At 38.9% G+C, this 27,983-nt stretch overlaps 1 protein-coding gene across 3 annotated transcripts in view; it reads right to left on the bottom strand.

Annotated features, from left to right (window-relative positions):
* The window catches only part of UVRAG (UV radiation resistance associated), a 340,923-nt gene that overhangs the window by 249,129 nt on the left and 63,811 nt on the right, over positions 1-27,983 (bottom strand). For 2 of the 3 annotated variants that reach the window (XM_033206742.1, XM_033206745.1), the window contains exons 4-5: positions 26,228-26,389; positions 16,839-16,913 (exon numbers count right to left, since the gene is read on the bottom strand). In XM_033206742.1, coding sequence (XP_033062633.1) covers positions 16,839-16,913; positions 26,228-26,389 — 237 coding nt within the window. The remainder of the gene's footprint in view (positions 1-16,838; positions 16,914-26,227; positions 26,390-27,983) is intronic. The other variant, XM_033206746.1, reaches the window with a different exon arrangement.

Below are 27,983 nucleotides of genomic sequence, written 5' to 3'. Positions count from 1 at the left end.
CATACATTCAACAACAAAAAGACAACTCAATTTTAAAATGGGCAAAGAACTGCGAGAGACATTCTCCAAATAAAGATACACAAATGGCATAGCAAACAGAAGATAAGTGTTCGTGAGGATGTAGAGAAATGAGAACCCTCACATACTGCTGTTAAGAATGTACTGGTCAGCCACTGTAAAAAAAAAAATTTAGCAGTTCCTCAAAAAAGGTAATCACAGAATTATAATATGACCCAGCAAGTTCACTCCTAGGTACATACCCAAAAGAACTGAGAACAGACACTCAAACAAACAGTTGTACATGAATGTTCACAGCAGCACTATTCACAACAGTCAAAAATATAGAAACAATACAAATGTCTATCAACAGACGAATAAACAAAATGTGTGTGTATGTGTGACTGCGTGTGCGTACACATGCAATAGAATATTACTCAGCCCTAAAAAGGAACGAAGTCCATTCCTTCCTACATGTAGATGCAACACCAAAACATTACACTAAGTGAAAAAAAGCCAGAACAAAAGGTCACATACTATATAATTCAATTTGTATGAAATACCCAAAATAGGTAAATCCATACAGATAGAAAGCAAACTGGTGTTTGCCAGAGGTTTAGAGGACAGCAAAATAGAAAGTGAGCACTTCATAGGTACAAAGTTTTATTTGCGGATTATGAAAATGTTTTGCAACTTGACAGAGATGGTGGTACACAACATTGTGAATGTACCCAGAGCCACTCAATTGCAAACTTCAAAACAGTTAATTTATGTTACATTAACTTCACCTCAATTTAAAAAAAAAGGATGCTAAGAAATAATCTATACATTTTAAGGGCAGATGAGGAAAATGAGAACAGAGAAGACAGTCTTATAAATCAGCAACAAAATCCAAATAATAGAAGACTTGAGAAGTAGATTTAAGATTCTCAGGAGAAATGATTAATGATGTTCTACTTAGCTTTTCTTATTTTATGGAAAAAGCTGCCAAATATTTTTTCTGACTATAAAAAATTTATCCACACCCACTGACATACAACTAAAAGCCACGCTTTATAACAGGGAAAGAACATTCAACTGGAAGCTGGGATCCTGGGATTTAATTTACTCTGCCTATTGCATAAGTGAGGAAAATAATTTAACTCTCCTAGGCCTCAGTTTCCTTAATTATAAAATGAGATGCAACTACTACTAATAAAAACAGTAATAAAAAAACAGCAATATAAAAAGTAATGTTTACATGCATTTACAGTGTGGCAGGCAGTATTGTATCTTACATGTCAACGTTAGCTAACTGTTAAAGTGTTAAATGTTAACACGTTTAATATTCACAAACCCCTGTGAAATAGGTGCTATTATTATCCCCACTTTAAAGGTGTGGAAACTGAGACACAAAGAGGATTAAAGAGAAGAGCCATGCAGTCTGGCTCCACAGCCCATGTTCTTAAGAACCAGGCTATACTTGATGATCTCTAAGACCTTTTCCAATTCTAAAAATTCTGAGTCCATGTACATTTAAGGCAATTTAAGGACATTATTAAGCCCTCCTGTTTCAGCCATCACTTAGCAATTAACATTCTTGAAATATGCTAAGAGCCTTGTTCTGAATGACATCTAACTTCACCAGATGTTCGATCCCGACAGACTTCTGATGAAGGATTATAATGGAAAGAAACGGCTCATTTGTATCTGGTTATCTGTGTGAGATACTGCCAAGTGCCAAAGAGCCCAGAAGAGATTTACATGTCACTCAAAATTCTTCTGAAGTCAGGCCTAACAATTCTTCCTCAAGGAACGGAATAGTAACCAGTCTGGGTGAGTGCCTATTAAACTGCTCAGGGAAATAGATAATTTAACATACCCAATGAGCAGGAGTAATTCCAGGCAAGTCAGGTGTATTTCTAGATGAGTGGTCAGCAAACATTTTCCATAAAGGGCCACATAGTAAATGTTTTAGGTTTTGCAGGCCACATGTCATTTCTGTCACATATTCTTATTTTTTCTTTAAAATTGTTTAAAAATGTAAAATCAGTCTTAGTTGCAAGCTATACAAAAATATGTGATGGACCACGGTTTGCTTACCGCTCTACTAGCTCATTGGATGAGTCACGTTTTAAAACATGTTACTACATATTTTGAGAGTTTTTAGCTGCAACAACACAAGACTGTCCTTAACTTCATTAAAACTACAAAATGTATACAGAAATAACCCTGTTAGTAGGATAACTGATTAGGAAGCAAATAGCATTACACATATACTTATTCCTTTCGGTGTTTCCTAAACACCGGTGTTAGGCCATTATTACTACTGTTCTCGTAAGAGTACACAACCCAGTGAAGGTTCCAAGTGAATCAAATAATGCAAGAGTGCCATAAGAAAGGCTTTTTTAAAAGCTACAGGAGTTCTGCTGCAGTAAAGATTCCATCTAGTAGAACAGGAACATCAAAGACTGCAGGGGTGGCAGTATTTGGGATGGATTAAGTAGTACTGAAAAGCTGAACGGCAGTGAAGGAAAGTCCCACACAGACTGAACACCTTTAGCCAAAGTACGACAGCAGGAAAACACAAGCTGCATTCAGAGAAAATTAAATAGTAGTCCAATTCGTTTAGCTTCAGTGACGTGGAAATTATCTGGATCCCTGGAGAGGGAAGTAGTGGGAGAAAGAGCTGAATAAGTAAGGAGGGCCAGAACACAGCAAGCCTTGAATACCATGCTAAAATGTAAAGACAACCTATGGGCAGTAAGAACTCATGGAAAGTTTCTAAAGTTACTCTGATATTGACAAACCTGATAAATTGGAGAAAGAAGACTGTCCAACTATCCGATAGGAGGCTACTATAAAAATCCATACATACAAAACATAAAGAGGGTTCCAAATCCACCAATGGCAATGGTAATAAAAACCAACAGAAACGGAAAAAGAGGAGGAAGAAGGTGGGGAGGAGGAGGAAGGAAGATGGGGGAGAGAAGGAAGGTGGGGAGGAGGAAGAGAAGGAAGAAGAGAGATAAAAGCAGAGATAGAACCCAAAGTACTATACAACTGACTGAATTTGGGCTGATGGAGAGAAAGCAATCAGACCAGAGAGTTGGACACATCTAGCAGACAATAAGAATTTACTCCCTGCAATCTTTAAGCAAAGGAATAAAAAACAAAAGCGTCCTTTAGCAAGATTAATCAGGCAGCAGTAAGACAGAGTGGATACAAAGAGACTAGAGTCCATAGGCCCGCCAGGAAACTACTGCAGTGACCCAGCCCTTTGGGAATGTTGATCTAAGCTTGGATTATGGCAATGGAGATGGAAAAGTAGCCACAGATACCAGAACCATTTCAAATGAGAACTCAGAAGGGTCTAGTGGCTGACTGAATAGAATGGATTAAAAAAAAAATCAACACCTAACTATAAAATTTGAGGCCAGGATAACCAAAAAAATAGTTAATAAAGACATGGAAAACTGGAAGAGAAAGCAACCTTGGAGAGAAAAAATGAAGAGCTCCATTTAAAGTATAATAATTTGGCAAGTATCTATGCAGAAATGTCAGAAACCACTAAGAGAACTACAATTCTGGGTAACAAGCTATACCAGGGGTTCCCAACCCCCAGCACAAGCATCACCACCTAAGCTCTACCTCCTATCAGATCAGCGAGGGCATTAGATTCTCATGGCACCTCAAACCATAATGTAAATTACACATGTAATAGATCTAGGTTGTGCATTTCTTATGAAAATCTAACTAATGCCTGATGATCGGAGGTGGAACAGTTTCCATCCTGAAACCGTCCCCACTCCCATCCGTGGAAAAACTTGTCTTCCACAATACCGATCCCTGGTGCAAAAAGGTTGGGGGCTGCTGAGCTATACTAATAACGACCAAGTGGCGTATTCCAACAGAATTTCTAATGATTTGCTGCTACAGAAGCTTCATTCACTCATTTGACAAGAATGTACTGGATTATTATTACATGCCAGACACAGTGCTAAGTACTAGGGATCAACAGGTGAAAACACACACTGTCCCTGCCCTCGCACAGTTTACAGGGTAGCAGGTAAGAGAGGTAAGCAAATAGGCAATCAGAATATAATAGGATAAGGGTCAGTGACGAGGGAAATGTAATACCAGGTGCTACGGAAGCATATAAAGGGGTCTGTCCACACTGGACTTAAGAGGTACATCACAGAAAAACCTTCCTATGGAATTGGGGCCTTAGCTAAAATCTAAAACTGACGTGAACAAATCTTAGCCTAAGAAAGTGTTAAGGATGGAGTGTTTAGAAATAAGGAATAGCAAGACCTCGTAATTCATTAATTATTGAGGGCAAACACTGCTGACAAGATTTGAATAAAGGAAGAACATGATGAGCATTTTAGAAAAATAAATCTGACTATAATGTCAAGAACCAGGAAAAAATTAGCAGCCACCATCAGTAGTGATTGAAACACAGAAGAAGGGACTGAGGACAACTCTATGTGCTGACTTGAGAAAGTAGGTGGACTGTGGAACCATTCACTTCACTAAGAAACACAGCAGGAGGAAGTATTGTGAGAGGGGAAGGGAACTGAGCTCAGTTTGGGCTATGGAGAGTGTATGTATACCCGACACATCCAGGCAAATTTGACACATGTCCAGAAACATGAAAATCTAAACTGGAGGTGTATATCTGGGAGGAAAGCTCTTCCCAGTAGGACTTGCCAGTGTTCTATATTTATGCATAAAACCATAAGTGAGCTTTGAAAATAGTCTTCTTCTACTTGACCTAGGTAAAATAAGAAATCTTGATGGGCAAGGAAAAAAAAACAATGGCTCATCCTACTACTTGAGCACATTTTCAGATGCAATGAGTATACTTTTTTAAAATACAGTATTTGTTTGTATGACTACAGCTACCTAATGAATCAATAGATAGCCCGTGTTCCTAGGTGTATATGTTCATTTGGACATTAATAACACTTTTAGGTGTCAGCCAAGTTTAAGCCAAATAAAATTGTGCACGTATCTCTGTTAAGCATCATCAAGCCTTAGACACCCCTGGCTCTGAGATCTGATGAAACCCAGATGCTGAGTAGTTAAGGAAGAAAGGTGAGACCTCTTCTTAGACAATTAACCTGAGCTGAATGAATACATCCCCTCAGATTTGGCCCAATGTTTGAGACAACAGAGAATGTTTTTCCTCTCCTTTAAAACAGTGAGAAGCACTGAGAAATAAGAATAGTATCATTAAGCAAAGATGTACAGATCCTGAAACTAAAATTAATGATTTTAAATTTAGATCAACAGAGATGAAGATGTTTTGTTCATACTTCAAATATACTCAGAAAATAATCACAATCACAGGCACACACTCCAAGTATGAAGTGGACTAAGTGCCTTCAATGCTCCTCTACGACATGAGGACTGAAAGTAACCCTGCTAAAGTAGCCGTCCCTTAAGCAAAAAGTCTACCTTAAAACAGAGATGGGAACAACGTGATCCTAGTAGACTTCATTCACTCATGGAAAAATATTCAGTAAGCAAAATCTGAGACTTTAAGACTGAGTAAGGCATAACCTCAGCCCTAAGGAGCATACGCCTTAATAGGAAGAAAGGATGTATGCCCAAATTACTATAACCGTGAAAGCAGAGAGAAGGAAGAGAAGGCAACAGTGACAGTATGTTAATGAGCATTCATGGAGAGAGAAAAAAAGAGAGTGAGAGAAGATTCTCAGCTTTGTACAACAGTTGAAACAGAAACTGACTTACAGGATGGGGTGAGGGGGCTCAAAAATGTCCTCTACACAAATCTAAACAAGAATAGTGAAAACAAGTTTTCAAAATATTAAACTAAACAAAATTTTAAACTCTCTGAATCCCCTGGTGAGAACAAGTCGAGCTCTGTTTCTGTTTACGTCTCAAGAATCTAAAACGTCTATATGAAGAACCATACATGGCCTTGAATTTTAGAGTATTAAACGTTCTCAAAAGCTCAAAAATTGTGCTAAGAAGACAAGATCTTTCAAATTCATAACAGGAAACGTGGCATTGTCCCAGATTATTCTCTGGCTTCAATGAAGAGAGAGAATGGGGACCACACTGCAGCAGCAGGGTTTATAAATATGAATTACAGGATAAGATGATTTTCCAAACATCTGTCAAAAGCTAATTCGATCCAAGAGAAAAGAGGGAAAAAAGACTTAGAGGGAAGCCAAATACAGTGACTAATGTGTGGAACTTTTGTGGACTTCAGTGGGTTGATGGTCTGAGGGGCATTGCATGCCCATTCTACAATAATAAATGCCCAAAGTCTGCAGAATAAAGCACTGGCATACTGTTCAAAGTGTTTACACGTGTATTCTCTCATTTGATTCCCACAATGCACAACTAGTTATGCTTTGTGTTGGTTAATGTGAAGGCGGAGACTTTGTATGCTGTCACACTACATGAAGTGGGAAGAAATGTGGAGATGCCATGCAGCATAGTGGTTAAGAAAACAAGCCTTCAAATGAATCAGACCTGGGCTCGAATCATGGATCTGCTCTTCACCACCTATGCCATCTTGCTTGGGTCAGTAGTTTAATGCTTTCTTCTAAGGTACTTCACTCATAAAAGGAGGAGAACTACCTCATGGGTCTGTTATATACAGATTAAATAAAAATATGTAACCTATCTGATACAGTGTCTCATAGCAGGCACTCAGTAAATGAAAACTGGCAATGGTAGTTTTTTGAAAGCTCTGTATTCCTGAGAAGAGAAATGGGAAAAATATTTAAAAAATAAAAAATAAAAACTCTATACCTACCTAGTATAATACTGTTAGTACACAATCACACCAGCTCAAATAGTTCAGAAATAAAATTTTACCCTGGATTAAATCTGGGCTCAGATCTCTAGATGTTTTATAATAAAGCAAGGGCTATTATCAACAGCCCCTGAGGATTTTCCCAGTCTTTGTTTCTTCTATTTTGTAAGGCAGGAGAAAGGAAAACTAAACAGAATATGCATAGGAATGGACTTTTTAAATGGTTTTCCAACTTTTGCTTGATAATGTACTAAAAGACCTGGATAGAAATATACCATATCCAGGTCCCTGTTATTAAAATATTGGCTTTACTTGGGACACTTAATCCTACTTCTGAATGATGTTCTGCTTGCATACTGTGTGGGACGTGCTTTGGAAACAAGTTAGTATCCATTAGTATGACTAGCAAGAGGAAATAACCATCTATTTAATTTCTCAGTTCTACAAAGTTAACTACATGGAAATCTCTTAACTTCTCTGGGTTTCAGCGTCTTTATCCTGAAATGAAAATACTACTACTTGTCCACCTAAGATGTTATAAGTTAAAGGAGATATCGCTAACAGTATATAATCAGAGTGAAATTAAATGATGGAAGAAACCTCAAACAAGAATTAAATGATGAAAATCTTCTATCACATCACCTCTTCACAGGTGATATAGCATAATGAAGAAAGTGCATGCCTTTTATAAAGAGGGAGAGATGTGTTCTGATCCAGGTTCTGCCACAACTCCATCCTAGTATCTTGGCCATTCATTTTTATTCCGTAAGTACTTACTATATACCTATTAGATGCCTGCTACTGAGCCTGGTATTACAGATACAAAGTTAAGATACGGTTTATACCTTCTAGAAAGAGAGACAGATATACAATTCAAAAAATTATAATAAACTCAACAGCTACTAACAGAGGTATGTCAAAAGGGCTTCAGGAGCAAAGAGAAAGGGGCAATTCATTGTATAGAAATGACTAAGTCAAGGGGTGAAAGGAAGTCACTTTGCCCCTCTGTGACTCAATTTCTTTTAAGCAAATCATGATAAATTGGCCCTACCTTCCTCTAAGGTTGTTATAAGCCTGGAGTGAAATTACTTATAGAAAAATCTCTAAAGATTAAAGAGCTATGAAGGTAAGTATAGAGATATATAGAGATGAATAAATTATAGCAGCTGGTGGCTCATGCCTGTAATCCCAGCACTCTGGGAGGCCGAGGTGGGTAGATCACTTGAGGTCAGGAGTTCGAGACCAGCCTGGCCAACATGGTGAAACCCCATCTCTACTAAAAATACAAAAATTAGCTGGGTGTGGTGGCGATTGCCTATAATCCCATCTACTCAGGAGGCTGAAGCAGGATAATCGATTGAACCTGGGAGGCAGAGGTTGCAGGGAGCCAAGATCATGCCACTGCACTCCAGCCTGGGTGATAGAATGAGATTCCATCTCAAAAGTAATAATAAATAAAATAAATTATAGCTATGTCTAAGTTATCATTTGTAGTATGGAGCTAACCTGCCATGTCAAGTTCAATAAATCATAAGCCCCCTGAACGTCAGTTTTTCCATCTACGAAATAAGAGTGTTGGGCTAGATAACTAATATTCCCAGCAGTGTTATCCAGCTAATTAGGATTTTCTTACTTTTGAGATAAGGAACCTAAAACTAAGAGAAGTTAATTGATTTGCTCAAGGAGCACAGTGCCAGAACAAATTGAAAAATATAAAATGAGTTTTCATTTGTGCAGGCTTTCAAAACAGATCCTGAAACAACTTATACCTAAATCTTCAATCTCAGCCTATGTACTTGAGACAATCAAGTTATATGGTTATTTTTGTGAAATTCATCACCAGATTGCTATTTCAATATCCTGAGTTGCTTTCATTCACAAAGATTTGCTCCTTTTGACTTGGATTCTATGTCTATGCTAATTTTTTCCATTAAAATGAGAAAGTATTGCCATCTACTGGACTGTAAAGATATTACTGCTATAGCTTCTAATCAGAAAATGAAATTCTTACTTATATCTCTATATATCGATATACTTATCTTCATAGCTCTTTAATCTTCAGAGATTTGTCTATAAGTAATTTCACTCCAGTGTTATAACAACTGGTCTAATGCTTTTGCGCCTTATCACTAGCACAACAGTTGGAGTAATTGTGCCATTATGAGTTACATAAAAATAAATACCAAAAGTTGAGGCTGGAGGGTAACCCAGGGTGGAACAAATATCATCTACTCAAGATTTTTATTCTCAAGTATTGCTATGATAGCCTGATAGCCCTAAACACACAAGCATTCACCTTCATTCACTAACAAAATTTTATTGAGAGCCTACTACATACCAGGCACTGTGCTAGAGATATAGTGTTAATACAATGGTAAGTATTAGAGATGTTTCCTCTTACATAGAGGAATTAGAGATAATTCCTCTTATCATAGGATTTAGAGCCTAGTCAGTAGAAGTTTCCATTTACTGGAGTAGTAGTTGCCAAGAGTGCCTATAATTAAACTTATATCAATCTGACTCCAATAGCCATATTCCTAATGACTAGGACTGTGCATTCATAAAAAGTAGCTGTCAGCAGTCCCATAAAAGAAGAGTGGTCACCAAAAGGAAATTCAGGCAAAGATAATCTTACCTGTATACATTAAAGACAAAATCCTGAATGGGGGTCTGAAAGATTTCCAGCTTAATAGCCCAACAACCTTTTCTTTCTCATCCTCCCCTAATCACCATCATAGCAGTTAAACCCACCTAGAAAACCCATGTAGAAATCTCTACAGGCCACCCAGCCTTATTCACCAACCTCCATCCACAACTTCAAGGTATAACAAAGCTCCTCTTTGCTTCCCAATAGTCACCAAACATTAAAACCTCTTCCTGAAGTGCTCTTCAAATTATTTAAGGTTCTGCTATAACTCACCTACATTATTCGCAAGATGCAAACAAATGACACCAAAAACAATTGTTCAAACTAAACTCATTTGTAAACTGGATGTCTTCTGAAATATATGCTGTCTTATCTCCTCAACAAAGAAAATAAATTTATGAATCCACGTCTTATACTTTTGTATCCCACAGTACCTAGTTTATTAATAGGCTCATAGTAGGTGTTTGATAATTTTTACCAGGAAAAAAAAATCATGAATCACTTTTACAACTAAGATAAAAATCTGTATCATCACTTATTCAACTTATCTTTTGTCTGAATTGCTATTAAATACTTAAGATTGCATCTGGCCAGGTGTGGTGGCTCACACCTGTAATCCCAACACTTTGGGAGGCCAAGGTAGGAGGATCATTTGAGCCCAGCAGTTCCAGACCATCCTGGGCAACACATCTCTATTTTTTTTTTCCTTAAAAAAAAAAAAAAAAAAGACTGCCCCATTTGTATGCCAAATAAAGACCATTTTGCTATACACAAGTAACAAGAATGTATCACTCCCTAATAATGCCAGAAGAGGTAACTGAACAAAGGATTAAAATCCAGTGTTTAGTGAACAATTTTTCAGTATATTAAGTAGTGTCCAACACACTTCTGGAAGTGAAAATGAACTACTTAGCCACTGTATTCTATAGTTAAGAGATTTTGGTTCCTAAACACTCAACAGAAAGATGTAAAGCCTTTGGGAGAAGCGGATAAATAAAGAGGGAAAAGTTATGAACAGATAAGTAATTTCAGCTTTTAGATCCATAGTGGCTGAGGACATATGAAAAGAATGTAGACAGAGGGAGTATTCGCATCAACATAATCAGTAGCAATAATAATAAAACTGTTTCTGGCCACAGCTAATGTAAAAAAGAAGAATGCCAAAGAACTGGTCCAACAAAAATTTTAGGCATTACTGAAAGCTGCTTTAAAATGCGCTCTGTCATTGCTTCCTAAGAATAACTTTTCCTCTTCTGTATAAAATACTCATTCTTAAAATTTAATCCTGTTCTCAAAGCCTTGTTGCTTTAGCATTTTTAAAGTTTTAAACAAAATACTTCAAACCTATATGACATCCATTTATAATTATTGTGACTACACATATATTTGGACTTAATGTTACCCCCACACTACATGTTTCTTTTTACCTTTTGTTTCCTTTTTTGTTTCCTACCAAGTTGACAAAGCTTTCTATCCTTTCTATTCTCTTTTTTCCTCTGCTAATTAGAAATCTATAATCTCTGCTTTCCATCTTTTTTTTTTTTTTTTTTTGGTAGATACGCGAGTCTCTCTTTGTTGCCCAGGTTGGTCTCAAACTCCTGGCTTCAAACAATCCTCCCACCTCAGCTTCCCAAAGTGCTAGGATTATAGGGTCTGGGCACGGTGCCTCACAGCTGTAATCCCCACACTTTGGGAGGCTAAGGCAGACGGATCACTTGGGATCAGGAGTTCGAGACCAAAGTGCTGGGATTACAGGGGTGAGCCACCACACCCAGCCCTCTGATTTTAGCCTTTACTAGGTATCCTTAAATTTTTAACATGTACACTTGACCACAGTTTTTTCTAGCAAATTCTAAAGCTGGTTACTATGTTTATCCTCCTCCCAAACAAATCAGTGACATCGGTGAGTCTTAACCCTTTGAACACCTACTCTCATTATTGTTGTCTAGGGCAATGCTTTTCACTCTCTGTGGGGTAGGACCAGTTGGCTGGATTTGTTGTTGTTGTTCATTCCATTGTGAACTGATACTTTCGTAAAACACAATGAAGAGTCACAATAACATCATATTGCTATAGAAGTTCTGAAAGTTTTACCCTTACTTTTTCCACGTTGCTCACCACAGATTGTGACAGACAGTTCCTAGACGAGCACTGGTCCAGACTACACATTTTGAAGACTACACATTTTGAATAACAATGGCCAGGTTTGTTTCACCTTAAAGCACATACGCTTATCAGATATTTATTTTTGTTTGTTAGCTTATAGTCAGAAATTAAATTCACTAATGTTTTAACCATTTGTATACCCCTTGCTGTTTTCTTACATACTATATGCTCCATTTGGTATCATTTTCTATTTGCATCATTCAGCATGGGTAAAGGGTCTGTGGGAAGTAAACTCTCAATCTTTATTCATTTAAAACTATCCCTGCCAGGTGCAGCGGTTCACACCTATAATCCCTGCTACTCTGAGGTGGGACTGGGCAACAGAGTGAGACTCTGTCTCAATCAGTCAATAAAATGCTTTCTCTCTCACCCTCACTTTTTTTTTTTTTTTTCTGTCACATAGGCTAGAGCGCAGTGGTGCGATCACAGCTCACTGCAGCCTTGAATTCCTGGCTCAAACAATCCTTCCACCTCAGCCTCCCAAACAGCTTAGACTATAGGCATGTACCATGCATGCCTGGCTAATTTTTTTTTTTTTTTATTTTATAGAGATAGTATTTCATTATGTTGCCCTAGCTGGTCTCAAATTACGCTCACTCTTGACTAAAAGTTTACTAGAAACAGAATTAATAATTAATAGCGCATTGAAGACATATTTCTTCTGGCACCTACTGTTGTTGATGAGAAGTCTGCCATCAGCCTAATTCGTAAGTAATAGTATTTCCTTTCTCGCTGGTAGCTTTTCAAATTTCCCCTTTTAGGATTATTCTTAAAGTTCTGCAGTTTCTCTAAGCTGTCTTTTCTCGGCCCCTTTTGTAATAGGGAGAGCCCCACTCAGCTTTTTGTGCTCATTTTTGCCCTGAGAAGCCCATCTTTCTGTCTACTTCTGGGCAGCACGGCCAGAAGGCCCGAGTCGTCTGCTTCTTCCCACTTCTTTGTGTTTCTATTACGTTTCTGTTCAGGAGATGTTTATTGCCTTGGTTTCTTGTTTGTTTTAGGAAGAAATATTTCTTCTTTTTTTTTCTTTTTTCTTTTTTTTTTTTGAGATGGAGTCTTCCTCTGTCACCCAGGCTGGAGTGCAGTGGCATGATCTCGGCTCACTGCAACTTCCACCTCCTGGGTTCAAGCAATTCTCCTGCTGCAGCCTCAGAGTAGCTGGGATTACAGGCGCCCGCCACCATGCCTGGCTAATTTTTGTGTTTTCAGTAGAGATGGGGTTTTGCCATGTTGGCCAGGATGGTCGTGAATGCCTGAGCTTGTGATCCACCTGTCTCGGCCTCCCAAAGTGCTGAGATTACAGGTGTGAGTCACCACACCCGGCCAGGAATATTTCTTTTACATTTCTCTGATTTCATCAATCCTTGCTTTTTGTTTGGTGCTGAGGAAGGTCTCAAAGTGTACACTTACAATGTCATCTTGACTGGAAACTCTGCTTGCAGCTTTGTTAAAAAAGGCAAAAAAGGTTTTTTACGGTTCAGTCTACACGTCAGGTGTTCACTTGAAAGCTGGTAAAGGGAGCCAAGATCTGCTGAACTTACCCATTAACAAAGCTCACTAACTGAAGGACAATAGGGGAAAGTACACCACTTATTACGATCATATATTCAATAAGCATGCACTGACTATCTGCTTTTGAATCGCAGCTCTGCTACTTAGGGAGCTGTGTAATTTGGGGACGATTACTTAAGTTCTCTGTACCAGCATCCTCTTCTATGAAAGGCCAAGTGTGAGGTTTAAATAAGGTAAAATGTGTAAAGCGTTTAGAATAGTGCAAGCACAGAAGTGCTCACTAAATACTAGCTACTATTCCTGTTACAGGGAAACACTTACTCTGCATTCCCATGTTCCTACACAGGAGACAAATGCCCCACTCCATTTCTCAGGAGAAAAGGTCATGAAAAGAGCAATTGCAGCTTCTCTTTGTCCTCCACTCACTCCTCTCCAGGATCAGCAGATGATTGATCTGACAGCTGGGCTTCAGAGATGGACCTATGTGTGACTGGCTTCAGGTTATCTGCAGTCAGAAACAACCTATCTAACCATGCATACAAACTGCGCTTCTGGCTTGGAGGCTCAGGCTTTGTTCCTGTAAGAGGAAGACTTTGGTTTCATTTGTTTTGTTATTTTGTGGGGGAGGTTCAGTCCAGGAAGAAGTATATAGAAGGAATCGACAAGCACTTTTAGTCACAGCAAAACTGTCAGTCACAGAATTTAAACCACACTTGTCCATCAGTTTTATTAATAATAAAGCCAATGTTCTGATCTCCATTTATCTATCACCTATCCTTCCCGCCCCCACCGCCGCCGAGACAGGGTCTCATCTGTTGCCCAGGCTGGAGTGCGGTGGCACCATCAGGGCTCACTGCATCATCAACATCCTGGTCTCAAGCAATCCTCCCGCCTCAGCCCCTCAAGTTGCTAGGACTACAGACACGTCACCACACCTGACTAATTTTTTGTTCGAATTTTAGTACAGATGAGGTCTCGCTATGTTGCCCAGACTGGTCTTGAACTCCTGAGCTCAAGTGATCCTCCCAGCTCAGCCTCCCAAAATCCACTGGGATTACAGACTATCACCTACTTCTGAACTTGCTCCAAACTCAGGAGAAGAAGAAAGGGGTGTTACTTATTGGCTTACTCAAATCCTCAACAGCTCTGAGGATTTGGCTATAAGGTTCTTGGGGGACTAAACACAATAATAAATGTGAAGCTCTTACAGTGTTTGACATACAGTGATGCTCAATACATTTTAGCTATTAATATTATTATTATATGTGCCAGATATTGTCCTAAAAGGTGAGTTATACCAGTTGCAGGAGGAACTTAATGCTGCAACAGTATCAGAACAGCTAACCCTATACATGAGATATTATGAACAGCAGCAGTAGCAGTCCCATAATTCTTTCATTAAATCACAAACACTTTTACTAAGCAAACTGCATACCCCAAGAACTGTGGGAGATGCTGGGAATTCAGTATTATGTATAGAAATCTGTCCTTCAAAACCTTACAGACTAGAAAAGAAGAAAGACAAGCCTAGTTGCAAAGTGGTATATCCTATGTCAAAGGTATACATAGCATGTTGATGCTTAGAAGAGGAGAGCTTTGAAATAAAGAAAATTGTCTATCAGAGTTTGAAATGAATTTTGAAGAAGTCACCTGAATAACTTCCATTTTGGTAAATCCAGTGGGCAATTTTTGGTCCTCCTATTTGATCACTCTCTCCTCTTAAAAAACAAGCAAAAAGACAAACAACAACAACAAAACCCTTTCTTTCTTTGGACTTTGAGATTCTACACAAAACTTTGCTCTCTTTACCTTGGACCACTTCTTCTCAGTTATCTTTTCTGGTGCCCCCTTGTCTATGTGGCCTTTAAAAGCTGGAGGTCTTCCAGGCTCGGGCACCTAGCCCCCTTTCTTCCTACAGTACTGCCTGTTCCTAGCCCATCTTATCCCCACTCACGACTTCAATGACTGTTTGTCATCGGCCCCACATAAATATTTCTAACCCAGTCCTCTCCTCTGAATTTCAGACTCATATATCCAAATGCCTACTTCCATCTACACATGGATGTCTCAAAGGCATCTCAAACTCCACAGGATCAAATATCAGCTCACAATCTGCCTCCACCAAACCTGGTTTTCCTCCAGTGTCTCTTAGTTTTCTCGGTGCCTGACACCTTTTTCCATCCAGTTACTTCATCTAAGCCAGAAACCCAAAAGTCATCCATGACACCTCCTTTTTCTTATGCCTTAAATTCAAATCATCAGCAAGTCCTAATGATTTTATCTACTAAAACTTTCTTAAGTCTATCTTCTCTCTGTTCTGCTGTCATCCTGTTTCAAAGCATCACATCTCTTATCTGATACACTGTAAGATCCTCCTTACTGATCTCCCACAAATATTCTTGCCTCTTCTACAATCAGAATGAAATTATTGAAACGCAAATCTGGTAATATCACTGCTGTGCTAAAAATCCTTTCACACAGACCCTGTTCTTAGGGTAAAACCCTTTAAAAGTTCTGTGTGCTGTGGTCCCTGCCTAGCTCTCCCGCCCCATCGGATATCACTCTCCCTTCATTGCTCTGACCTTCCTTTAGTCCCTAAAACTCACCATGTTCCCTTCTATTTCATGGTCTTCCAACACATTAACCTCCACTGCCTGAAATATTCTCTCTATTCAGCCCCTACTCCCTTTACACAGTTCACTTCTATTCATCATCTGGAGCGTAGCTTTAAAAGTCAAGTCCCCAAGAAGACCTTTCTTGAGCCCTTAGAATAGGTTAGGCCCTCCTTATATGCTTATATAGCATTTACCACCATTTGTGTTTACATGTTTATCTGTTAGATTACTGTATCAGTGTTTGCCTCCTCCATATATTCCACAACAACAGGAAATTATCCATTTGCTCACCACTGTGTTCTTAGCACTCGGAGTACAGTACAGCGGCTGACATACAGCAGGCACTCAACAAAATGTTGTTGAAAAAAATGAAGTACTCTAAGCAATAGCATTTCAGACAACCAGGAGCTATGAAGCAACATGATCACTAAGAGCAAATAATGCACAGGGTTGCTAAGTAGAACACCATAGTAGAATAGAAAAAGCACAGGCTTTAGAGGCAGGCAGCCTGAAATTTCAGCTCAGCTAGATGGATGAACCTATGAAGTTCATCTCAAACAACCTTTTTCCTTAACTATCAAATGGAAAGGACAAAACATACCACATTGGTTTTGGCTAGTATTAACTGGGGAAAAGGACAAGAATCAGCTGGCACAGTACCATACATAGTAGGTACTTGGTAAATATGAATTCACTTCCTTTTCCTTTCTCTAATAACTTTTAGATGTAGAGATAATGCTGACTATAAAACAAGCTGATTCATAGTTTCTTAAATGTATTGAAAGTTATGAGAGATCTGAAACATTTAATAAAACTGTATTGCATTTGATCAAAATTCGCCATCCTTTCTTAACCCCCAAAGAATTATGAAGAATAAGAGAAAATAGCTAGTTCCAGATTTCCTTTAGAAAAATTAATATAATCTGGATTTAGAATAGATGGACTGGATGGTTATGTGCCTTACAGAATGAGTTTTCACATTAAAAAGATTCACCTTAAGCCACACTAAGCAACAAATTTAAAGCATGATTCTATTTACACAGAGCTTTTCAGGATTATATCTACCCTGTACACCTGCAAGGCACACCTGCACTGAACAAAATTCATAACATCAGAAGGATCCTCTCACCTTATGTTCAAATGGAGCACCATAGTAGCCGTCATTCAGCCCAAAAATTATTTCATTTTGGTTTCGGGCATGAATCTAAGAGAGGAGAAAAATACCGTCAGTATTCGTTATTTTTATTCCAATCATGTTTTAATATAACCAGAGAATGACAGTTATAACAGGATCTACTTCAATACTGAGAAACAGGCTGACTACATCTAAACATACTAGCAGAAAACCAATCACTATTCAAAAGACCAGGAGATCAATTCAGCATTTCCTGCTTTAGTCAAAGGCCTTGCAAAACTATCACATGCCATCACAGGCACCATCACTCACACACATATCTTTCACAAACATTTCCTGAGGTTGTTACAGAATGGCTATTCCTGAACAATAGGGCATTCAGATGCATATTCTACACTCTCTGAACCCAAAGAAAACACAATTCATTAAGTCTAAAAGTAATTTTTAAAATATGAAGCCTAGGCCTGGCACCATAGCTCAGGTCTATATTCCCAGCACTTTGGGAGGCAGACATGGGCAGATAGATAACTTAAGCTCAGGAGTTCAAGACCAGCCTGGGCAACATAGCAAGACCTCTTCTCTACAAATAACAATAACAATAAAAAATATTAGCCAGGCGTGAGTGCATGCCTGTGGTCCCTGTGGTCCCAGTTACTCGGGAGGCTGAGGTGGGAAGACTGCTGGAGCCTGGGCTGTCAAGGCTTCAGTGAGCCATGATCACACCACTGCACTCCAGCATGGGTGAGGGAGCACAACCTCGTCTTAAAAAGAAGAAAAAAAATGAAGCCTTAGAACAAACATAAAAGATTAATATATTCGATTTTCAAAAAGACAATTTTTTAAAAGGCAATAGCATCCAATCCCTAAACCACTCTCTTTTATTATTGTCTGCAAACCACTCTATTTCAGACGAGGTGAGCTTCAGTCAGTGCATCCCAAATTAAACTTCATTTAAAAGGTGGAAGGAATAAAACTTTAAAAATTAAGGAACTGAGGCCAGGCTCCGGTGACTCACGCCTGTAATCCCAGCACTTCGGAAGGCGGAGGCGGGCGGATCACTTGAGGTCAGAAATGAGACCAGTCTGGCCAATATGGCGAAACCATGTTTCTACTAAAAATACAAAACTTGGGGCCAGGCGCGGTGGCTCACACCTGTAATCCCAGCACTTTGGGAGGCCAAGGTGGGCGGACCATGAGGTCAGGAGCTGGAGATCATCCTGGTTAACGCGGTGAAACCCCGTCTCTACTAAAAATACAAAAAATTAGCCGGACGTGGTGGCGGGTGCCTGAAGTCCCAGATACTCGGGAGGTTGAGGCAGGAGAATGGCGTGAACCTGGGAGGCGGAGCTTGCAGTGAGCCAAGATCGCGCCACTGCACTCCAGCCTGAACGACCAAGCAAGACCTTGTCTCAAAAAAAAAAGGAAAGGCCGGGCGCGGTGGCTCAAGCCTGTAATCCCAGCACTTTGGGAGGCCGAGACGGGCGGATCACGAGGTCAGCAGATCGAGACCATCCTGGCTAACACGGTGAAACCCCGTCTCTACTAAAAAAATACAAAAAAGCTAGCCGGGCGAGGTGGCGGGCGCCTGTAGTCCCAGCTACTCGGAGGCTGAGGCAGGAGAATGGCGTAAACCCGGGAGGCGGAGCTTGCAGTGAGCTGAGATCCGGCCACTGCACTCCAGCCTGGGTGACAGAGCAAGACTCCGTCTCAAAAAAAAAAAAGGAAAAAGAAATTAGCTGGGCGCGGCAGTGCACATGTGTTATTCCAGCTACTAGGGAGGCTGAGTGAGGCAGAATTGTTTGAACCTGGAAGGCGGAGGTTGCAGTGAGCCAAGATCGCACCACTGCACTCCAGCCTGGGCGACAGAGCGACACTCCTTCTCAAAAATAAATAAATAAATAAATAAATAATAAAAATAAAAAATTAAGGAACTCAGATTTAAAAAAAATAACTCGAAGTAGTATAAAGTGTCCAATTATGAAATATATAAATAGATTTAGTTAATTCATCAGAAAGAGTTGTGGCAAAACAATTAAATAAAATTCTTCTGCCCTGAAGGTTTTAAGCGAAAGTTCAAGTGGGGGAAAGACAAGAAGGACTACCAGAATAGAATCACTCCTTTCTCTACCTAGAGATGGAAAACAGTCAAAGCCAGCTGCAGCAGAAAATTCCTGTGAACATTTCCCTGACTTCCATATCTCCTACCTCTATCATGAAAGCAAAATTAATCACATACTCCCTGTTTATCCACATCATTTACTGAACTGAATACAATACCAAAAGATGAGTCTGCAATCATAAACTTAAAATAAAAACTGTAAATCAATCTCAAGGAGTTTTTCATCTTAGAAAACAGAAAACATTATGGAAGCAGTCTCAAGATTAGAAGGATCCTGAAATTTTATAAACATAAAACATTTTTACACATATATACCTGGGGAAAAAAAGATTAAAATTATATTCACCAAAACTTTAACAATAGTTACAGCTGGGCAGAAGAATTATGTGTAATTTTTTATTCTATGTGCTTTTCTAAATTGTCCAAATTGTCCACAAAGAAAATTAGAAGAAAATAAAAATACACACTTAAAGAAAGGGATGGGGAGAGTATGGGGAGAAACAAATCTAACATGAAGGTGAAGTTCTCAAAGTGTAAACTTCATGAAGACTGGCATTAAAATAGTTTGTTGAAAAATAAGAAACAATATAGTACTAGTACTTGAAAAGATATGGGGTTAAAAAGTAAGTAACCTGAGTTCTAATTCCAACTCTGCTTCATAAGGAGCACTTCAGAGAAATGAACTCTGACTTGTTTTACAGCCCTGATACCCTGCACTCTACCCAACATATAGTAGTTTAGCAATGTTAATGGTGTATACTTTAATTCCTTCATCAGCCAAACACCAGAAAACACTTCCTGCCCTATCTTGCACAAGGGTCATAAAAACAAAATGAGATAAGAAGATGTGAAAGTATTTTTGGAAATTAGAGGTAAAAATCATTGATTAAAAAATCTAATAATGTATTAGGAATCAGGCAACCATAAAGTTCAGAAAGATCCCCTTGTTCCTAACAAACATGCTTAACAAAACTGGCGATATCATATTGCACACTACTGTGTACATTTCAGAACTGTTAAATTATGCTAATAAGCGTAATGTGTACTATCCTTTACTTATCAATTATAAGTTAATGGCCTAACAATAATTGTGTTAGAATCCTAATATGGAAACTATAGAACTTAGAACTTAACCACAACCTCATATTTTGATATCTTATGAAAAACAGCATACTTTTTAAGATAGCTGCTAAGATTAGTGAAATGAGTAATACATACAGTCTGAGCAATGAAACAACGAATGGCCTAAATCCACCAAACACTGTGTGATCTTTGGCAAATCACTTAATCTTTCTGAGCTTGTTTTCTTAAATACTGAGAAAGAGAACAATACTTGCTCACATGATCTTCAAAAAGCTCCAGGTCATTGTATGTATGTAAAAAGATATCCAAACACTAACAATTGCTGTTGTTATTAATACAAAGTTCTAACCACCAAAACTAAGCACAAGAATTTCTTCCATAATACAAAAGTTAGGATGATACATGACCCATGTAAGCAATCTACAAAAAATCTACCAAAAAAAGTACCAGATTTCATTTTTGAGTTTAACAAGGGTGTAGAATACAAGCTCAGTACAGAGATATATATTTCTACATACACTAGTAAAAAACTTGAAAACAGAAATATTAAAAAAGAAATACCACTTAAATTAGCAAAAAATCTATAGGTACAAATCTAACAAAATATGTGCAAGATCTGTATGCTGAAAACTACAAAACACTGATGCATGAAACCAAAGAAAATTTTTACAAATGGAGAGACATATCATATCTATACATAAAATATCTATACCCAAATTTTCTTAGATTCAACATCTACCAAAATCACAGGATTTTTATAGAAATTGACAAACTGTTCTAAAGTATATATGGAAAGGCCAAAGACCTAGAATAGCCAGAAAATTTTTGAAAACAGAACAAAGTTGGAGAACTCATTGACTGAATTCTAGACACATTTTAAAACTACAGTAATCAAGACAATTTGGTATTGGCATTAGGACAGAAATACAGATCAATGAAACAGAACAGAGAGTCCAGAAACAGAACCACACAAATGATTCTCAACAACTGATTTTCAACAAAGATGACAAGGTAATTCAATGGAGAAACAATTGCCTTTGCAACAAAGAGTACAGGAACAATTGTTCATCCATTTGCAAAACAATGAACCTTGCACTTCACATATAAAATTCAAAATGGATTATTGATGTAAATGTAAAACCGAAAACTGTAAAACTTCTAGAAGAAAACTTACAAAAGAAAACAAAGGAAAAAGTATTTGTGACCTTGGGTTACGCAAAGACAAGACACAAAAAGCACGCAACACAATAGCAAAAATTGACATCGTGGACTTTACCAGCATTAAAAAATGAAAAGATAAGCCACAAACTGGTAGAAAGTATTGGAAAAAAAATATCTTATAAAGGACTGATTTATATCCAGAATACATAAAGAACTTTACAACTCAATAATTCAAACAACCTAATTAAAAATGAGCAACAGATCTGAACAAATACTTCACACAAAGAGAGAGAGACTGATCTCAAATAGACTTTTTTTGCTTACAAGGCTCAATTTAATTTTGTCATTAGGAAAATTCAAATTAAAACTACAATGAGATACCACCTCAAACCCATTAGAATGGTTAAAATTACAAAGACTACAATCACAAGTGCTAGTAAAGATGTGAAACAAATAGAACTATTATACATTGCTGATGGGAATGCAGGATATTATAGTCACTTTGGAAAACTGGCAATTTCTTATTAATTTCAACATACACTTACCATTAGACCCATCAATTCCATTCCTGGAGACTTACCCAAAAGAAACACAAAGACCTATATTTAAATATTCATAGTAGCTTTGTTTATTATGGTAGTGGTTACTCAACTCTATGCATTTTTCAAATTTAATGAATTGCACACTTTCAAAAGGGTGAATTTTATGACATGTAAATTGTACCTCAATAAAGCTAACTTAAAAAAAATACTTTCTTCAGAAGTCATTAATCCCTGATTCTATACAAGCTGGTCTAAATATCTCTTCCTCACACCACTCTCACAGTGCTCTATGAAGGTATTCATCAATCATCAGTACACCAGGTCTAAGAACCTTGTCCTACAAATCTCTGGATCCTTAACACAAAGAACAACGCCTGGTAGAAAGTATATGATCTATCAATGAACCTAACTGATTCTGGCTATTATCCTAAAACGTCTTAGCCTCATGTTCCTCCAAAACTTTATAACGCTAATCTTATTATTAGCAGTATGTTACTTGTTATAGCTATTTTATAGATAAGTTTTGACTTTCTACAATGATCTTAAGTTTCTATCTGGCTTTAAGAAACATGTTTTTTTTGTTTTTGTTTTTGTTTTGAGATGGAGTCTCACTCTGTCGCCCAGGATGGAGTGCAGTGGCGCAATCTCGGCTCACTGCAAACTCCGCCTCCCGGGTTCACACCATTCTCCTGCCTCAGCCCCCGGAGCAGCTGGGACTACAGGCGCCCACCACCACGCCCGGCTAATTTTTTTGCATTTTTAGTAGAGACGAGGTTTCACTGTGTTAGCCAGGGGCAGTCTTGATCTCCTGACCTCATGATCCGCCCGCCTCGGCTTCCCAAAGTGTTTTTTCTTTCCTTTTTTCTTTTTTTTGGTCTCTGTTACTCAAGCATAACTAACTTTATACGAAGATACCTGAATGCCAACTCTCTGAAATTAGGGCGGGTTAGATATAAGCTCAGCTGGGTATGTCAATAAGACCACCACCGAAGGAACGTGTGACTTGGAAAACATGATGAAGCCCATCTTCGCTGACCAAAAAAGCCCTTCAAGCCTAGAGCCCTGCAACCACAATGTTAAGAAGCACCATCCTCCACGAAATGTAGATACTTTCAGATAGAAGAGAAACAAGTACTTAATATCAGAGTCTATCCACAGAGAGTCAAGTATGGCATGTGGGAAGATAGCGTATATACCCCAGCGCAGGGATCTGGTTTGTCAGTCTAAAGGCAACAAGTACCTGGTAGCAAAAGAGAAAACAAAGGCCCTGGCCTAAACCAAAAGTCATTATTTTCTAAGTTTTAATTAAGATAATCCCTAAAACAGGAAAAAATAAAAAAATTTTTTTACATGTTTAAATTGTAGTTTAGAATGTAGTTTAAAAAAACATATATATTATATGCACTGTTCTGGTCACTATAGGACACAAAATAAAAAAAATGTTAAGAGCATGATCTCACTTGTCTCTGGAATCTAAAAAAGTTGAACTCATAGAAATAGAGAGCAGAAAGGTGGTTAGCAGAAGCTGCGTGGAGGGGAGGAGGCTTGGCAAGATGCTGGTCAAAGGATACAAAATTTCAGTTAAATAGGAGGAATAAGTTTAAGAGACTACAACACGGTGACTACAGGTAAAAAATTTAAAAATCAAAAGTATGGTAAGCAAAATGAGCACAGAGATTTTTTGGTTTTTTTAGATTTTCAGTTTTAGTTTTTGTTTTTTTTTGAGACAGAGTCTCGCTCTGTCACCCAGGCTGGGGTGCAGTGGCACCATGTTGGCTCATTACAACCTCCACCTCCCGGGTTCAAGCAATTCTCCCACCTCAGCCTCCTGAGTACCTGGGATGACAGGCACGTGCCACTGCGCCCAGCTAATTTTTTTTTTTTTTTTTTTTTTTGAGACGGAGTCTCGCTCTGTCACCCAGGCTGGAGTGCAGTGGCGCCATCTCGGCTCACTGCAAGCTCCGCCTCCCGGGTTCCCGTCATTCTCCTGCCTCAGCGTCCCGAGTAGCTGGGAGTACAGGCGCCCGCCACCTCGCCCGGCTAATATTTGTTTGTATTTTTAGTAGAGACGGGGTTTCATCGTGTTAGCCAGAAGGTCTCAATCTCCTGACCTCGTGATCCGCCCGTTTCGGCCTCCCAAAGTGCTGGGATTACAGGCTTGAGCCACCACGCCCGGCCTGCGCCCAGCTAATTTTTGTATTTTTAGTAGAGACAGGGTTTCACCATGTTGGCCAGGCTGGTCTCAAACTCCTGGCTTCAAGCGATCCTTCCGCCTCAGCCTTCCAAAGTGCTCCCAAGGTTACAGGCATGAGCCACTACACCTGGCCCAGATTTTCAGATTTTTAATCTGAAAAAATGCAGAATGAAATTGTTTAATAAGAAACATCTCAGAAAGTAATATATTGAATAAATATGAAGAAAGCATCAAGATGTTTATAGATAATCCATGACTAATATTTTGTGGTTACCTTTGATAGTAGTACCAGAGGCATAACAAAACAGAAACAGGGTTCATTCCAAGGTGGGGTGCGGGGTTACCAAGGACCACATGTATATACCAGTGCAGTATAGGACAAAGAGAATGAATTTTTAAATCAGTCAGACTTGAATTTAAATTTTAGCTCCAGCTGTGTGATCTTGAATCATTTATTAAAGTCTCAGAGTCTCAATTTTTTTATCTGGAAAATAAGGGCAATAATATCAACCTTCACAAGGTTGCTATAAATATTAATTATAATAATCTATATCTGATGATAGCAAATAGGTTTCATTTCATTTGCAATTCTAACAGATTCCTAGATTTGTGCTGGAACACTGTTAGAAAGGATTCCGAAGGCCTCGAGCGGTGGCTTATGCCTGTAATCCCAGCACTTCGGGAGGCCAAGGCAGGAGGACTGGTGGAGCCTAGGAGTTCACAACCAGCCCGGGCAACATAGTAAAACCCCATGTGAAAGGAAAACATCTTGGGCCCCCAAAATCATTAAGGAAAACTCAAGCTGGAAACTGCTTAGGGCACCCTGCCTCCCATTCTATTCAAAGTCACCCCTCTGCTCACTGAGATAGATGCATATCTGATTTGCCTCCTTTGGAAAGGCTAATCAGAAACTCAAAAGAATGCAACCATTTGTGTATCACCTATCTGTAACCTGGAAGCTCCCTCCCTGCTTTGAGTCTTCCTGCTTTTGCTTCAAGTTGTCCTGCTTTTCCAGACTGAACCAATGTACTTCTTACACGTATTGATTGATGTCTCATGTTTCCTTAAAATGTATAAAACCAAGCTGTGCCCTGACCACCTTGGGCACATGTCTTCCTGGGGCTGTGTCACGGGCGCATCCTATCTTGGCAAAATAAACTTTCTAAATTAACTGAGACCTGTCTCACATTTTCACACCCATCTCTACAAAAAACAAAATTAAAAATTAGCTGGGCATGGTGGTGCCTGCCTGTAGTCCCAGCTACTTGCTGAGGCAGGAGGTATTGAGGGATTCAGGCTGAGGCAGAAAGGATAGCTTGAGCCCAGGAGTTTGAGGCTACACAGCTATGATCACACCACTGCACTCCAGCCTAGGCACCAGGGCGAGACCCTATCTTTAATTAAAAAAAAAAAAAAGAAGTAAATAAAAGAAAGGAAGAAAGAAAATATTATGGAGCTACTTTTGAGCCCAGTTAAAAGATAACTGTAGAGGCCAGGCACAGTGGCTCACATCTATAACCCCAGCACTTTGGGAGGCCGAGGCAGGTGGATCACCTGAGGTCAGGAGTTCAAGACCAGCCTGGCCAACATGGAGAAACCGTCTCTACTAAAATACAAAAAATTAGCTGGGCATGGTGGCGCGTGCCTGTAATCCCAGCTACTTGGGAGGCTGAGGCAGGAGAATCATTTGAACTTGGGAGGCGGAGGTTGTGGTGAGCCAAGATCGCGCCATTGTACTCCAGCCTGGGAAACAAGAGTGAAACTCTGTCTCAAAAAAAAAAGAAACTGTAGTAGATTAGCTACATCAGTCATGGGTACAGCAAAGGTGGAGAACCAGTAGCAGCATATAATCCAGGCATCCTGTGCTCAATAAATAGTAAGTAGTTGTTCTTATTCTTGGAATAACCCTACTGGTCAAAAGAGAGGTATTTAACATGATATTCCATATTTCAACTTAATTTTCAGATTCTAGGTGAAGACATCCAGTAAGACAGAAAAAGCAAAATGCTATGAGAAAGCACATTCTTTCCTAAACACACACACAAATCTGTCTTCATAAATTTCTTCAGATAAAGGTATTTTTTAAACTAGGCAATGATTCAAACATAACAACATAAGTAACATAAGTAAACAATAACATATATAAATGATCATCAAGGTCTCTCTTAGTGATATAAGTAAACAGTCATAAAAGTCTCTCTTTATAATAGGAAATGTAGAAACAGAAAGGTTAGACAGGTTAATTTGGAGATGACAACTACTTGAAACTACAGTCTAAAATTACCTGCTGACCCAAGTATTTCAGCCCATCCAAACAGACTTTCCATTCAATCAACAGCTGGTAGATGTTTTCCTTTCCACCCCATATCTTCACCACGAAACAAGACACAGATGTATCAAGACGGTCTGGCATAATTCCAAAATCGAGACTTCGCCATGTGGGATTCTGCTCATGAAAATGAGAACAGGCTTTAGGACAACTCTACTTGTTTACAATTATTTCAATTAGGTGGCAAATCATTTTGTTTTTCAAAACCAAAAGACCTCATAAATACATTAAATTGCAAACTTAAGTAAACCAAGAAGACATTACAATTAACATAAAAAGGGTGATAATGGTACTTTTGAATTTCTCTGCTTACTTATTACAGTCATTAGAAGAAGCGTATATTCCCATTTCTCACTCACATGGTTTCATATGGTAATTCATTCATTTATTCAACATTTAATACACGATTATTAAGAGCCAACACATAAACAATGCCCTCAAAGAGTCTCCAACTTACTGTTGGATTCAAACCTCCATTTAAATAATTACACTGTTTTGTGCAAAGTTCAATAACAGAATTATGCATAAGGCTACACAGCAGCAGAGAAAGGAAAAATAAACTCTGAAGAACAGGGGAAGATATCACAAAGGCTGCAAAACCTGGCTTTTAACAGATAAGTGGGCTTTCACCAGATTAAGGAATTTCAGGAAAAGGGGGACACAATATGAAAAGGGCTCAGGGCCGGGCGCGGTGGCTCAAGCCTGTAATCCCAGCACTTTGGGAGGCCGAGACGGGCGGATCACGAGGTCAGGAGATCGAGACCATCCTGGCTAACACGGTGAAACCCCATCTCTACTAAAAATACAAAAACTAGCCGGGCAAAGTGGCGGGCGCCTGTAGTCCCAGCTACTCGGGAGGCTGAGGCAGGAGAATGGCGTGAACCCGGGAGGCGGAGCTTGCAGTGAGCTGAGATCTGGCCACTGCACTCCAGTCCGGGCGACAGAGCGAGACTCCGCCTCAAAAAAAAAAAAAAAAAAAAAGAAAAGGGCTCAGAGGTGTAAAATGCCAAGGTGTGGTCAAGGCATTCAGGACTACTGCTGGACCACACAATACAAAAGTGGCAGGACACAAAGCTGGACAGACACACAAGGAACTGAACTGAAGGATCTTTTATGCCTTTTACTAGGAGGGAATATTTCACTCTGTACAACAGTGGGGCCATTGAAATGTTTTCAAGTTGAAAATAACAAGGTCAGCTTTATGCTCTGAAAGAACATTATTTCTCATTAAGAGAATCATCCAGGGAGTTGAAACCCTCTCTGAAAAGTGAAAATGTTAAGGAGCTTTCATAACATCAAAGGAATGAACTACAATGTAACTATGTCAACTACTTTCATTTATTTCCCCTACATTAAACATAAGGGCTTTCACTGCTGAATGTAAACAAAATCAACCTATTAAATTACCAATTTTCATATTATGTAAATCAGTAAATCAAAGGGTCTTCAGATAAGGGTAACTAACTGTTCTTGGCCTTGTGGCAGTTTTTCTTCCTGACGAAAGTGTGAGGTGGGAGAGGACACTGAATACTACCAAAAATAGCATGATGACAATCTAGCATGCACATTTATGCAGTCAGTTTTATACTGGATTGTATAAAACTAAATGCTAGCCATGCAAGAATTTCAGTCTAAGATCAACAGAATTCCACTCTTATATGACCTCTAGTCTGTATCTCACTATAACTGTTTTAGCAGTCCTGCTAAATAG

Source organism: Trachypithecus francoisi, unplaced genomic scaffold, assembly GCF_009764315.1.
Source record: "Trachypithecus francoisi isolate TF-2019V2 unplaced genomic scaffold, Tfra_2.0 Lachesis_group8, whole genome shotgun sequence".
Lineage (NCBI taxonomy): Eukaryota > Metazoa > Chordata > Mammalia > Primates > Cercopithecidae > Trachypithecus > Trachypithecus francoisi.
This window is presented reverse-complemented; position numbering and strand designations above follow the sequence as displayed.